This window comes from Pezoporus wallicus, unplaced genomic scaffold (assembly GCF_028554395.1).
Source record: "Pezoporus wallicus isolate ANWC-B61680 ecotype Strahan unplaced genomic scaffold, APGP_CSIRO_Pwel_v1 contig_5879, whole genome shotgun sequence".
NCBI classification, from domain to species: Eukaryota; Metazoa; Chordata; class Aves; order Psittaciformes; family Psittacidae; genus Pezoporus; species Pezoporus wallicus.
This window is the reverse complement of record NW_026637549.1, coordinates 563,391-577,740: the sequence shown is the minus strand read 5'-3', so window position 1 is coordinate 577,740 and position 14,350 is coordinate 563,391. Positions and strand designations below refer to the sequence as shown.

The following is a 14,350-nucleotide window of genomic DNA, read 5'->3' as shown; positions in this document are numbered from 1 at the left end:
GTTCTCTGTTCATGAAGTGGGTGGGATGGAGTTCTTTAGAGAAAACAAAATATGATCCACCTACAGATCATGTTAGGCCAGCTCCTCAATTTCCTCTAAGTAGAACAGAGGCTTTTGTTGCCCTAGTTACTGGAACGATCTACTAATCAACAGCAGAATCCTAGTTTCCAGACAGAACATCCTTCTGTATTTTTGATGGCAGTATAGGATGAGAAACATCTACTTTTCTATATTTTCGTATTTTTTAATTGTAAATTAAAAAAAAAAAAGTAGGCAATTTAACTCTTTGCAGAAAATAACTGGAATAAAAATCAACTCCTGAAAAAAAAGTCACAGAATGGAGAGATCATTGTCTGGTAGAGAGGTAGTGCTTCCACTAAAGCAACATTCCTGGATGCTTTTCTGTTCCTTTCTTAACAAAAGAAAGGGCAAGCACTGGAAACTGCATGTTAAGTTTCAAGGCTTAAATAGAAAACAGCAGCTACGTTTGTAGGCAGATTATACTGAAGCTTGTCTAAAAGTCATAGATGCTCCAGATAGGATTAAAAATCATTGTTCTCACCAGAAGTGTAGCTATTGTACTGCTATAATCTATTTTTCATTGGACTCAGAAGCTGGAAAACACAACCCATCTGTTTCCCCTGTGAGGCATAATCAAGTTCAAATTCTTTCCTTGAGTTTTCAAAACAAGAATTTCAGTACAGTGATACTTGGGTGATAATTTACACTGAAATGGAGGTTTAAAATAATAATTTTTACAGAAGTATAAAGTCCCCAAAGCCTGATGGATTCTCTTCTTTTGCTGAATGGTGTGATACGAGGTAGTGGTTCTATGGTACCTGAAATCTATCTCACCTTGTGTGACTATGGGCTCCCTTGCCCTGCTAATCATCGTTCTCCTTCCAGGTAGATACTGTTCACTGATAATGTGGGAGCTGACAGTGGAACAAGATGACCACCAGCACCACAGCAACAGAGGGCTCGGGGCTGCCTGCTGGGATGGTGTGGCTGGGGTTAGGGCAAGTTCAAGGACTTATGCCATGGAACTACTTAGGCTAATCTAAATGAAAAAGCAAACCCTTTCTACCAAATGTCTTTGCCTACAATGAAGATCTAGTCAGAAGGCTGTTGATTTGTGTGGGTCTGAGTAAATTTCATGTTTTCATTTCGGTGAATTCAGACTTTAGAAGTTAATAACTAGATTTCTATGAGAATTCTCAAATTTCCATAAATCACCATTGAAGCTGAGAACACTAGGATGTAATTTTAAAGCATTATAATAAGTTTATTATTTTTTTACTTATCAAGTACTAGTGTAAGCTATACATATTAAGAGTGCCTAAATCTATTTCACCGTTAATGCCATTTGAAAACACTTAGGCTTTGTTCAACTTAATGTAAAATATTTTAATTGGCACTTCCTGCTATTTTCTGACATTCATGCACTACAGAATTGTTACATTATTAATTAATGTAACAAATCAATATGCAGAATATTGTTTAAATGGTGACATTTAATACAAACATCATAAATGTGCATTACTTCAATTATTTTAATGTCAATTTCTCTATGCTTCTTTCTATTGTTTCTTTTTCTAAACAAAAACTTCATCTGAAGTTACCTGCTACAGTCCCAAAACTAAGGGTTGATTCAAAGTAGAAAACTTTTCTTTAATGACTGGCAGGATTTAAATTGTGGCAAAATCCTTTACAGCAGGATTTACAGTCCATTTCTTCTGGAAAGACCGTAACTGGAACTGAACATCTGATATGAAGGGGCTGTTGGGACACTGTGTTATTTTATTTCTGGCTAATCTATTTTATCACAAAGCTTATTATTTGTACTAACACCAAACATATCAAGTGTGGTTCAGAAACATTTGACAGCAAAATGCATGCTCCTGAGCTTCAGACTTGGGGCCTGAATGTACAAAGCCTGTCGTTATTCCCTTTTCTAAAAGTACTTTCCTACATGGATCTCGCATACACTTGTTTTCACTGTTTCTTTGCATTCCCCTAGTTTTCATTTCTTTATAAATGAAAGCATTAAAAAGCTGCTGGAGTCGACCTCTAGTATAGTCATACTAATTGGAGAATTGAGCTGTGATAAGCTCTTCTGAAAGTTTAAAACCCACAGTTGGGCAGTGCTCAACTGACCCATACAGCTGAACATGGGAGCAAACAACCACATCTCTAGTTGTTTCTCAACACCCTTAACATTTTAATTTTATACAATTTTGCTTTTTTATTCAGAAGTCAAAACCTGAACAAGATTTTTGCATGTGGAAACACACCTACAAGTGGAAACATATCTACAAGTGGAAAAGGACAGCTTGAGCTGCGCTGTTTAGAGATTATTTTTCTTTGAGGGGGAGAAGGGAACTGGGACATGCAGTGGCTAGGTGTGTGAGGGCTCCCTTTACTTGAGTTGGCTATTCAGCTTGGGGAAGAGAAGGCTCCAGGGACACTTTACAGCAACCTTTCAGCACCTAAAGGGGGCCTACAAGAAAGCTGGAGAACAGACTTTATACAAGGGCATGCAGTGATAGGACAAGAGGACTGGTTTTAAACTGTCAGACAGGAGATTTAATTAGATAAAAGGAAGAAATTCTTTACTTGGGTGGTGAGACGCCGGCATGGGTTGCCCAGAGAAGCTGTGCCTGTCAAGGCCAGGTGAACCTGGTCTCCTGGAAGGTGTCCCTGCCCACAGAAGGGGGTTAGAACTAGATAAGCTTTAAGATTCCTTCCAACCCAAACCGTTCTGGGATTTTCGTGATTCTGTGACTCCCAGGAGTGGGCCATGTACATGATGACACATAACCTTCCTCCTCTTCCCCCAAACAACCAACCACCAAAAACCCCACCAACAAAGCAACACCCCCACCCCCCAAAACAAAAAACACCCCCCCCCCCCCCCTCAAAACCCCAAGAAAACCTCCCAAGTAGCACGAGCGAAAGAGAAGAAAGAAATGTGTGGTTCTTCCCGAAGCAACCTCAAGTCCCCCGGTGTTGTGGGTACACGCAGTCGGACCGTTCTAGAGCCCCAGTCGCTGCTCCGCGGCCGGGCGCCGTCTTGGTGCTGGGCAGGGGGCGGTCCTCGCTGTGCGCACCTGCGGCGGCGGCGCGTAGCACAGCGCAGCCGGGCCATGGAGAGCGAGGCAGGCGGCCCGCAGGCCACCACGCCGGGGCAGCAGCTCCGCGCCCTCTTTACGTGCTGCCGCCCGGTGAGAGCTCCTTCCGCAAGGTGGAGGAGGTGCCCGACTACGTGAGAAGGTGAGAGCCACCGCCGCTCCGCTTCCCCCATCCTCCCGGCAGCATCCCCCGCCGTACCTTGCGCGCACCCTGCGCGGCTGCCGCCTGCCCTTGCGGGTACCGCAGGCAGCCCAAAAAAACAACGTCCGAGAGATGGCACCTAAATTAAAGCACCTTGTCTTTGCTTCCGCTCCTGGGCTCTCTGCCTGCAAGCTCCCTGTGTAAACTGTATAACCCTGCACTCTATTTTAATGTATTTTAAGTGAAGGCTCAGATGCCTTCTCCTGATACCAGAAGCTAAAGTTTCCAGAAAAAACACCCCAAATATCTGAGGGTTGATGCTAATATTGTTCAGATTGGCAGTGCTGCTGGATACAGTGACAGAACACTGAGCTGAGTAAACCAGAAAACCCCATGCAGTGTTTGGCTATTATGGTTCTTAAAGCAAGCAAAAAGTCAGGTCTCTTTGTGTGCTTAAGGCGAGTGCTACAAGCTCAGCAAAAGAAAGAAAAATAAAAAAGTAAAAAATAAAGGTTGTTTAAGAGAATTGAGAACAAATATTTGTGTTGGGACAGTGCTGGGTCCTAAAGCTCCAAGGCAAGAGTACAGAGGTCAGGGGTGAGAACTCCTTTGTCAGCAGGCAGCAGCATATCCCTCCCTCCCCTCCTGCCTTGACAGTTTATCCACTCCCATGGAAGTACCTTTGCTGCCTTATGTCCTACCTATTGCACAAACCTTGTTGCCCAGTTCCTGCTAAACCAGGACCAGTGTCCTGGAGCTTTTCATAGAGACAGCATGTAAACACTGTTATGTCCTTGTCGAAGTAAGTTCAGCCCAACTTCACTGAAGATCCACACTTACTGCACAGGTCCTGGTAGCTCTGATTAGCTCCTCTGTCAGGTAAACCTTGGCCTGCAGCTGCTGTTGGGGTTGCCATGGGGGGCGTCATGGGTTGCGTAGAGCCCTGCAGCACCATCGGCAGCTTTCTGGGAATTGTAGTGTGCAGCAGCAGCCCCTCTCTGATGCCTGTTGTCAGCAAACATCACCCTTTTGGATCAGGTGAGCCGGCAGATGCCACAAACCCATCCTGTGTGTGCAGTGTCTGATAGACAAACTGCTTTCCTCAGAGGCATTTTGCAGCTAAGCTGTAAGTGTCTTGATTGAAAAAGAGTGTCTAGAGTGTAAAAGGTTTGCCCAGTCAGCAGCCCTCTAGCTCTATTGCCCATCTCAATACCTTTTACTGTTTCTGTATTTCCAACCAAGTATCATTCACTTTCTTGCCTGCAGCATTCCTTAACATCTCTGGGTTTTCTTCTCCTATGCAGACCTGTGCAAATATTCAGCTCAGATCTTGGCCAAACTTGCAGTTTCTTTGCTTGGACACAAAGCTGTAAAAGTTTGAGTAAGTATTCTTAATACTTATTTGAATTATAAAAGTGCCTCCATGCTTCTGCTGTTGTAGAGCACCATTGTGGCAAGTTTGTAAGTGAATATATACCTTGCAAAAAATCTACACTAAAAAAGCTTTTGCTATTATGGCTATACTTTAATTGCTTGAGTTAGTTGTACTAGAAATCCATCCCCCCCACGCGCCACAGTGCATTTGTTGCTGGAACAGACATTTTGCTGCTTGGTTAGGTGGGTCTGTAAAAGTCTTTTAAAGTGGTGTAACTGTCTTAACTGTATGGCTTTGCTCTGAGCATAGGCAGTGTTCACACCTTCTAGCCATGTGTCTTTGGGGAGAAGGCAGCTATCTACAGTCCCTCTCCAGCTGCTTGTCGCTTGTTTATTTGACCTACTGGTCTTGCAGCTTCTCTTAGACTGTTCAGGGAACAATTGCAAGAACAGCAGATCCATTGGATTCAGCAGGGCTAGTTTCATAGTGAAATGGCTAGTGATGAGCCATTCACGGGGGCCTTGGAGTGGTAACCCCTTGAGTTGCTACAAATACAGAGGTGGATGTCTGCACTCAGCCCAATGCAGAACAAAAAATTCCTAGTGCAGAGCTGGTAATAAATGAAGGCCTCTGCTTAAATAATTCACTCTAAAAGGCAGTAACTGTGATGGGGGTGTGAAACAAACTACTGATAACATTTGTGTCTCCTAAACATTTATTTTTTTTTTTTCTCTGAGACACCATATAGAAGTGGGGTTTAGATCTCAGCTCTGTATCATGTATTAAGTGGATGAGGGCATTTCTAGTACATTAGATCACATGGCTACAGCTGTGGTGATACTCACCTTCCAACATTAGGCAGGAGTCAGAACCTCATAATTCACTCAAATATTCATGTTTTTAGCGATCTGCAAAATTGAGCACTTTGGTGATTTGCAAAATATATGCACTTTATAGAAGTAGCGCCTTTGAGCTAGTCAGTTGTGCAGCAAGTAGCAGCAGTGAGTGAAGCAGCTCTGATTTTCAGAATAGAATAATTTAGTTTGCTTAACTTGTGTGGTGTACTTTCTGGCTGTGGTTATATTACTTCCATTTTCAGAGGATGCGTGACAGTTCCTGGTTCCTGCATCAAGCTCTCTATGCTGGCAGAACTGTATGTGAAGGCTACAAGTCATGTTTAAAACATGAGGTGGTCAGCTACCAGTGACTGCAGCAGTGCCCTTGGAAAAGTCACCCGTCCAACTAATCTCCAAAATTCTGGGAAAAGGGGATAAAATCCTAGACCATAATCACAGAATTTAATTTTATGCAAGCTTTTGTCATATAGAATTAGAAACCCTCAAGTTTCCCTTATTTCAGGGAACAGAAGGGAAAGTGTTAGTCAATTTTCTTTCTCCAGGGCAGAACATTCTGACTCTTACAATGTATATTGATGCTTGCCCTGTCCTTTCATGAGCATGCTCTATGCTATAGATATCATATTATGCTCTGCATGCTCTAGGATTTTTGATACTCTTATAGTCTGCAGAAGGACAGATGGAGTGCTCCCTTTTGCTTGCTGAATAGTTTTCATGAACAACAACAACTTCACTTTGCTTCTTGCTGCATTCTGAAATTATCACTTAAGCTCAGTAAAGACTTTCTGAGTTAGCCTCAGGGGGAGAAAGCACTGTTCCTTCTGCTGAGAGCCTCAAAATGAAAGCTTTAGATTTAATAATCACTGTTTTTCTTTTCTATTTACTGTGTGATTTTGAGAGCTTAAAGATTAAGTTCACATTTACACTCAATTCACATTTTAGGCCTTGCTTCTAAATAATGAGGCCCAGAACCTTTGCATTTAGTTTTACATGAAAGTTGAGATTCTTATGTTATAAGGACCTGGGACTTTAAGAAAATAGAAACTTGTTTCAAGACTTGCAATAAAGCCATGAATTTATGCTGAGTTTCAACTTAGAATATTGTTTTTTGCAAATGTATAAAGAGGAACTGATTTTAGATGGTTCTTTGCATTCTGCAAGAGTTCTGCAAGGGAACACCTCTTAGTGCTCCAAGTAAGACTTTCAAGTTATGGATCAGTTATTCAAGTACATGATAAGCTAATGCAAATCTCTGTTAAGTATTTCTGGTGATGGGTGAAGAGAAAGAAACTGCAAACAGTTAAACAGTTATAGACCAGAAAATATCAAAAGGATCCAGCTTCTGTCTCTGACCTGTGATGCCAACAGTGATTATTTCTTACATTTCTGCCATTTAGTTTGTAGGGGCAATCCCTGAAAAGTTTTGTAGAGCTACCTATCCTTAATGGGTTCCTTAAATGTCTTTATTGACACTTTAACTTAAAAAGAAGCCCCAAGCAAGTAGTCATTAGGCTAGTGGGATTATTATCTGTATTACTGGCTCCTTTTTCCTGAATTATTTGCATCATCCTTCACTTTGTGTTTAGACTGTAGGCTGTCTGGGACAGGGAGTGCATTTTCCCTCTGTTTGTGTGGCATCTAACATAATACAATCCCACTCCATGACAACAACTACTAGGTGTTATGGTCACATAAATAATACATACTAGTCTTGACATAGTTGATCCCTTTGATCTGCTTTAGACAAAGCTTAATGTGGATATGTGGGAGACAGGTAGTAATTTCTTAGATACTAGGAGGTATGCCATAAATCTTTTCTTTCACAAGCTCCCTGATGGGCAGAAGGTTAAGGCTGTCTGGATGCTTATCTTCTTTGTTGTGACACTCCCTATTTGTGAATCAAAAAGTGCTGTCAAATACTTGGCTATCTCACAGCTTCACAGTGGGAAGAAAGTATCTGATGAAGTCAATGAGAAAGAAGTTATATTAGTGTGTATTAGTATAAAGTCAAGTATTTTAACCATTTCAGAAGTTGCTAGGTTAAGTGAATTGCCACACAGAATATAGGCATTGTATATTTTCTATTAACAATTTTCATTCTGTGAATAAAGAATCTCGCTTGTTCTGTCCTGAGCTCATTCAACTTGCTATGCAGCTTCTGCTGTTCCTTAGTTTCAAACTGCCTGTAGTCTGTGCTAGACCTGTCTCTTAATACTGTGGTTAAGTGTTTCTTAGTTTTATCTCTGCTGGAATGTACAGCTATTGTCACCTACCTTTGATAAGTTAGGAATCTGTTCTTTAATTATATCGGTTAAGACATTAAAGGTCTTGTCTTCTCAGAAATGAAGCAGCTATGCAAAACAAGGAGTACTTATGTCTTTAAATAGTGTTTCAGTGATTAAAAATGGATGGTGGTGGGGTGTGCCCTTCCCCTTCTCCTCCCTTGGATGCTGGTTAGGCTTTATCCATAGGCTTGCTTCCACAGGTTTTTGTATCATCAGTTAGCATATATCCAACACAGGCTTTTAGAAGCCTAAACTGCTGTTAAAAAGCAAGCTAGGCAGCTAAATTGAAAAGTGCCATGTTGATATTAATCTCTGTTCATCTGTTATTGTAATCTAACCCTGAGCTGCTGAAGTTTATGAACTTTCACATTTCCTAGTTGCTATAAATCTCTGGCTGCTTGCATGGTTTGAATCATCCAATTCTTCTTTGACTGAGCAATCTGGTCTGTATCCATCTTAGTCTCTTTTGTGTCCCAGCCTGGTAGGAATTCCCAGATATCTCACTTGGCAACAAAAATGAGCAAATGAGCACCCTCCAAAATGCAACGGCATTTGCAGAGGCAATATGCTTCTTCCATTAAATGTTGTATAGGCAGGAGCAGCCTCTCCTCTATGCAAAGCCTACAGTTTGGAGGGCTTCAGTCAGGAAATCTGTATGTGTTTGCAGGTCATTTGAAGGAGATAGCAGAAGATGTCTAGCAGAGGTTTGGCAGCTGATGCCTCCTATAGTGGTGCAGAAAGTCTCCCTGGTCTAGCATTTCTCTTGTCCTGCAGAAACATGATGGGAATTTTATGCCTTAATTAATATCACTGAGGAGTTGCGTGAATGTCTCCAAAGTCATCTAAATGTTTTCTACAGAGTGAGGGGGGCAGATGAAGAATCATTCATTTACACAGAGTTCTGATACATGTAAAATAGATCATTCCTATTTACCTTGCTGCTGGCCTTCTACATTTTGGTGTTGCTGGCTGATATGTTGCCACTACTCTTCATTCTTTCCACTCATGAAGTGTAGGGAGTGTTAGGACTTCAGGGTCAGTAAAAAAACATGTTTTTTCTTGCCTGTGCTGATAAAAATATGATAACAGCTGTAACATCTTTCTCCACTGATGAAAAATAGTATTGTCACAATATTACCAGTCTTACCACTAGTCACAACCATACCTTCATCTGCTGGGTGTTCCTAGCATGCATTTTCAACTTGCCAGTTGGACAGCATGAATTGAATCCTAGACTGAAGAAGTATTGTGGGTGAGAAATGGTTCAGTCTTGCTCATCATTATATTTTTCTTGAGGAATGCAGAAAATTGTTTTACAATTAGTACAAAATTAAAAAAGGGAATAATGTATCATTACTATGAGAACGTGTTGTGTGGCCCAAATTGGAATGGGCTGCATAGTTAGTGTTACATAGTTTCATCAGTTACTCTGATGAAAAAGCAGTCAGAAGAGCTGTTGATACCTGCAGCAAAAACCATGGCTACAAAAACGCTGAGTAGAAAAAACTCACTTACTGTGTCTTTCAGATAATACTTTTGGATGCCAACTTCAGTGGCTGAACACGTTCAAAACCTGGTTACATACCAAATTGAAAGCAGATTCCATTTTGCCTTGTGGTTGGAGGAATCCACAAATGTTGCTGCTCTGACAGATTTACTTGAATGTGAGAAATATCAGTTTGGAAATACTTTCATGTTTTGTTTTGGTGCCATTAGCAGTTTATGTGCAGAAGATACAAAATATAATAATATTGGACAAAGTTAGTACACTGGATTTATGCCAGTGTTATGGACTAAATGGTGGCCTTGGTTGTTCTGATTCATGAGGTTCATGTGAAGCTTTATCATAGTAGTAGTTAGTAAGTTTCCAACAAACCTGAGAAGTATCCAGCTGCATAGACTGCTGTTAGGAAAGCTGGTTCTAATTCTATTTGTGTTGTGACTTCTTTTCTTCAAACTGTTTTTCAGAGTATTCCATTCTTCGTTGCTTTTATTGTGCTGGAGTTTGCTGTCTGCTGGGTTCAGAAGCGTAAGCTGTCAGGTCGGATCAATGATGGCGTATGTTCTTTCTTTAGGTATTCTGTCTCGACTGCCAGAGTAAGTATAGCTGTTATATTAGCTTAAGATTGTTTTTTAATCACTAAGAATGAAGAAAAGAGAATTATATATTGAAGTTATTGCTAACTGAAAATGATTAAACAAGGCGTCTGGATTTTACTTTGCTAAAATGAAGTTGCATAAAGCATGTAAATGTCTTTCTAATCGTAAGGCTAAATATGATACTTGCAGGATATTTTCCATGTCCAGTTATATTAATCCTATATTTTATATTTGTTGTCACCTTTTGCTAATTCTGAGACTTCAGCTGACTTGATCATATTTTATGTTAGACTGTAGGTTAAGATCTGAGATTTCTTTCATGAAACTTCAGAAAGAAGAAAACAAAATGACCAATAAACCAAAATAAATGAATTATTTTCATTAGCCTTTAAAAATTTAAATTGTGTACCTATAATCAGATTGATAGAATTGTGAATATGCATGTGATACAGAGTTCTTCGAACTCAGTCATAATCTTGATTTTTAAATCAGTGGGTTTTAATGCCTGAGAAAATTATTGCAGATGTGGTCATCTAATCTGTCTTCCAATGTAAAGGCCGTAGTATTTGCCTGTATTAGTTCATGGTGAATAGAGTTGTTTTTTAAAGAAATATCCATTGTGGATTAAAGAAATATCCAGTAAAAGGGAATGCAGAAGATTCCTTATGTAAATTGCTGTGAGTGTTTTTCAGGAGCTCTAATTACTTCTGAAGAGTATTATGTTTTAGGTCTGCCTTTGATATGAGCTTCAAGATGATCGGTTTTGTTACATCTTTTTGGTTAGAATGGGATTACATTTCTATGCTCCATGTATGAATTTACAGATTACCATCAAATTGTATATAATCTGTTCCTTACATGAAGAAAAGTGTCTATTGTTTGAATTTGACTCTATGGTGTATTTTCAAGTATTCAGTTATTCCTACAGTCCTTTTTCTGAATACTCTGCAGGTTTTTCAGTCTTCTTAGTGTTGATGTCTCAAGTGGACTCCATATTTCAGAAATAGCTACATCAGTGCCAAATAATGAAGTCATTTGTTCGCTGTTTCTACTTGTTGTTCTTCCCTTTATATATCCCAGGTCCTTTGAGCCATTCTTCATCCCCATTTTTCTTTTAGATTCTGTGGCTTGCATTCCTCATTCATAGGCAATGTGTTCTTCTATTTGGCTACATAGAAATGCATGGATTGTACATTTGGCTGTCCTGAAGTAGTGTGAATCCATAAAATGTTCTCTTTGTTACTTAAGGATACATGGTTTTTGTCATAGAAATTTTTATTAGAAATCTCCTCTTTTGATCCAGGTTACTGATAAAATGCATTAAAATTGTACAGCAACAAAAAAAATTACGCCTTCTGTCAAGTAGCACACATTTTCTGAAATGTGTAAATCACCCATTTTGTAATCTGTTGATCATTTGATGTTCATGGGGTTTTTACTTATTTTTAACTTTCTAATCAAGAAAAGTTTTGACAAGGTCTGTGTGCTTTTAAATTAGGTGCAAAGACAATTTGTGATGTTAGTTATCAGTAGTAGATATCATGGCTGAAGCACTTTAAGGAGTTTGGCAGATAAATAATGTCTCTCTCAAAACTCTTCATATACCTGCAAATAAGTGGCATGAGCTTTCAGCATGATAAGTATTCAAACATAAGGTAATGTCTTCAAACATGAAGTACATTTAAGAACTTTGTAAAGGTATTTTTGCAGCTAGTGTGTAGTGTATTCTATGTTCAAACCATTTTGTTGCTTTTCATGTGGCTTGTGAGCATGATCTTGAAGGAGAAACGTTAATTTTTTCATTATATTTTAAGCTGTAAGAAAATAAATATAAATAATTATACTGTATTTACCAGTGTAATATTTATCAAAAGAGTTGTGTGCACCGGCACACAAACCTGATAAAAGCTTACTCTAGTTTTCATGCAGCTAATATTGGAATAGTTCAAATGTCGCTTCTTCATCTTAACTCAAAATTCCTAGTCAGTCATACACTTCACAGGTTTACCCTGTGAAATACTGTGGGTTTTTTTTGTTTGTTTGTTGTTTTGTTTTTTTTTTTTTTTTTTTTTATTATCTGAAATATTAAGGACTGATTAAGTTAAACAAAGAGACTGTGATACACATAAAGTGAATGATTTTGTGAGGCTTTTTGGCTTTAGTTTAAGAGTGCTAAAATGTTTCAGATGCACTTACTCCTGGAAGAAATACTTGCTAAGAAAACCAGTGTGTGTGAGTGGAACACAGCTTTGAAAGGTGCTGAGTACTTTTATTATTTTGGCACTCACACATTTTGCTGCAGAATTTGGCCTGCGGGGTATGCAGTTTTGTTTTGGATGAGAATTGTTTTGCAAGGTTGTTTCAACTGAGTGAACCAAAAGATCCTGAAGGACGCAAACTTTGCAGGATGAGGCAGATCTGCAGGATTGGTGCACGCACTTACTGCTACACCAGCACAAGAAGTCTCTTCCAGGTCACTTATGCAGCTCTCATGGCTGAAAATACAACACTCTCCTCAGTAGCTCTTTCCAAAAAGAGTTCTGTAAGTTTTTAACTTTCTGGCTGAATGTGAAAAAAACAGGCAAAATACAGACTTTCTAAATTATTTAATTGCATGTTACTATTGCAATTCCAATGGTGACTGCTTAGTGTAACACCTCTTTTGTAAGTAAAAGGAGTTGTGAATAATAAGACTGGCTTAAAAGGCTTGAACTGAAAAGACGGAACAGTTTATCCTTCTGTCTTCTGCTTCCATGGTGTTAAAGAGCTGGGTCAGAAAGGAAAGCTGATGCAAAATCTGTTGCTAAGACTTTCACTTCAGTCTTTCCCTTTCAGCAGAAAAAAGGTAGGGAAAGCTGACAGAAACTGCTAAAACAATATTTCAGCAGAACCCACAGCATCAGGGGAAATAGTAGTGCAAATCATTAACAGCTGAAGGTTAGATTAACACACCATTGATTGTATCCTCTCCTAGGGACTAATTTTCATTTTCTCAACTAGCAGCAATGGTTTGCCACTTCCTTAAAAAATCTGTGGTTGAATCTAAAATGGTGGGCTTCAGTCTGTTAGTCAGAATGAAGCTTCAGATGCATCATTGCAAAGAGGTCTTTACATTTAATGAAAAAATTAGGAGTCACAGACCATATTCAACCTCTTAAGTATGTTTTTCCATTTCACAATCTGTAACAGAAATACTGCATATTTTGAGGGAAAACAGTATTTATTCAGTGTTTCTTACTTCATCGATGGAGAAAATGCAAATCATAAATTGGTGATACTTGTATGCCAGATATTAAAACTGTAGGTGCAGTAGGAAAAGTCTAATTGGACAAGGCAATGTGTTTTGTTTTCAGGCTTATTAGAATCAACAGCATGTAGTGAGTTGAATTGCTTTGTGCATACATATCATCTCTTGTAAAATAGACCATACATTTCTTAAATATGATTTTCTCTGCCTTAATTCATGCTCTGCATTCCTCTGCATGTATGAGTACTAAATGCTGTATGCAGTGAAAAGTAATTTGGGGGAAAGGGAAAAACTTGAATTACTAAGCTTACTCCCAGCATCCTAAACGTTGGTGGTTAAAAAATTTCTGAGAACTTTTATTCTAAATAAATAAATAACTTTTTTCTAACTAACCATTGCCAGGAGACTTGAAATGCTGCTTTAAAAATATTCTCCCAAGAGAAAGTTTATTTTGGGTATAAATATCCACTATACAAGTATGTGCATTATTTCATATTGACCCATTTCTTCTTTTAAAGCAGCAGAACATAAATCAAGTCAAAAAGTGTTTGGGGGATAACTGATGTAGGTGCATTTTCAAACTAGCTGGGAAAGTCTCTGCTCTTTATGGTCATGCTCAGTTGCCAGTTTTTGGTGTTCAACTCTGCAACAGTCGTACAGTGTGTGAGAGTGTATACATATGTCTTAACACAGTTTTGTCAGTCATGTCTGCAATGAACTTCTGCATTTCTAAAGAGCACTTTTCAATTTGTGTGTATTATATACTTTGGTTTTTCAAACAGAGGAGATTAGAGTTATCTGAAGTATTGAACATCAGAAAGGGATGAGAAAATGCTTTTTGATTAGCCTGTGCTATTATCCATCTTAATATATCTGCATATCGTCAATAATGTAACCAAAGGAGTCAAATCCTGTTTCTGCTCTTAAGTATGTCATCTAGATTTTAAATAATCTTTTTCCAGAAGTTAGATTGAAGAGGCAGTTTCATGTGCATTTTATACCAGTACTGCTGCCAAATGAAGCCACGTTTGACTGACTTGTGCTTTTGGTTGCTTATTCATACCTCTGCACCGTCTTTCTTATTGCCAGCATCAGCATTTGTGATGCCTTGTGGAAAGTGGCCCAGGATGCAGGTTCTGCACTGCTCCATTGTATTAACCTTCATCTGTTCTTACTGTGGCTGTGCAAAATATTGTGCTAGCATAAGAAATGG

General features: G+C 39.1%; 1 protein-coding gene across 1 annotated transcript in view; it reads left to right on the top strand.

Annotated features, from left to right (window-relative positions):
* Positions 1 to 926: 926 nt before the first annotated feature.
* AGMO (alkylglycerol monooxygenase) overlaps positions 927 to 14,350 on the top strand; it is a 138,977-nt gene continuing 125,553 nt past the window's right edge. The window contains 4 exon segments of the mRNA XM_057406227.1: positions 927 to 1,013; positions 3,026 to 3,273; positions 9,701 to 9,853; positions 9,855 to 9,887. Coding sequence (XP_057262210.1) covers positions 927 to 1,013; positions 3,026 to 3,273; positions 9,701 to 9,853; positions 9,855 to 9,887 — 521 coding nt within the window.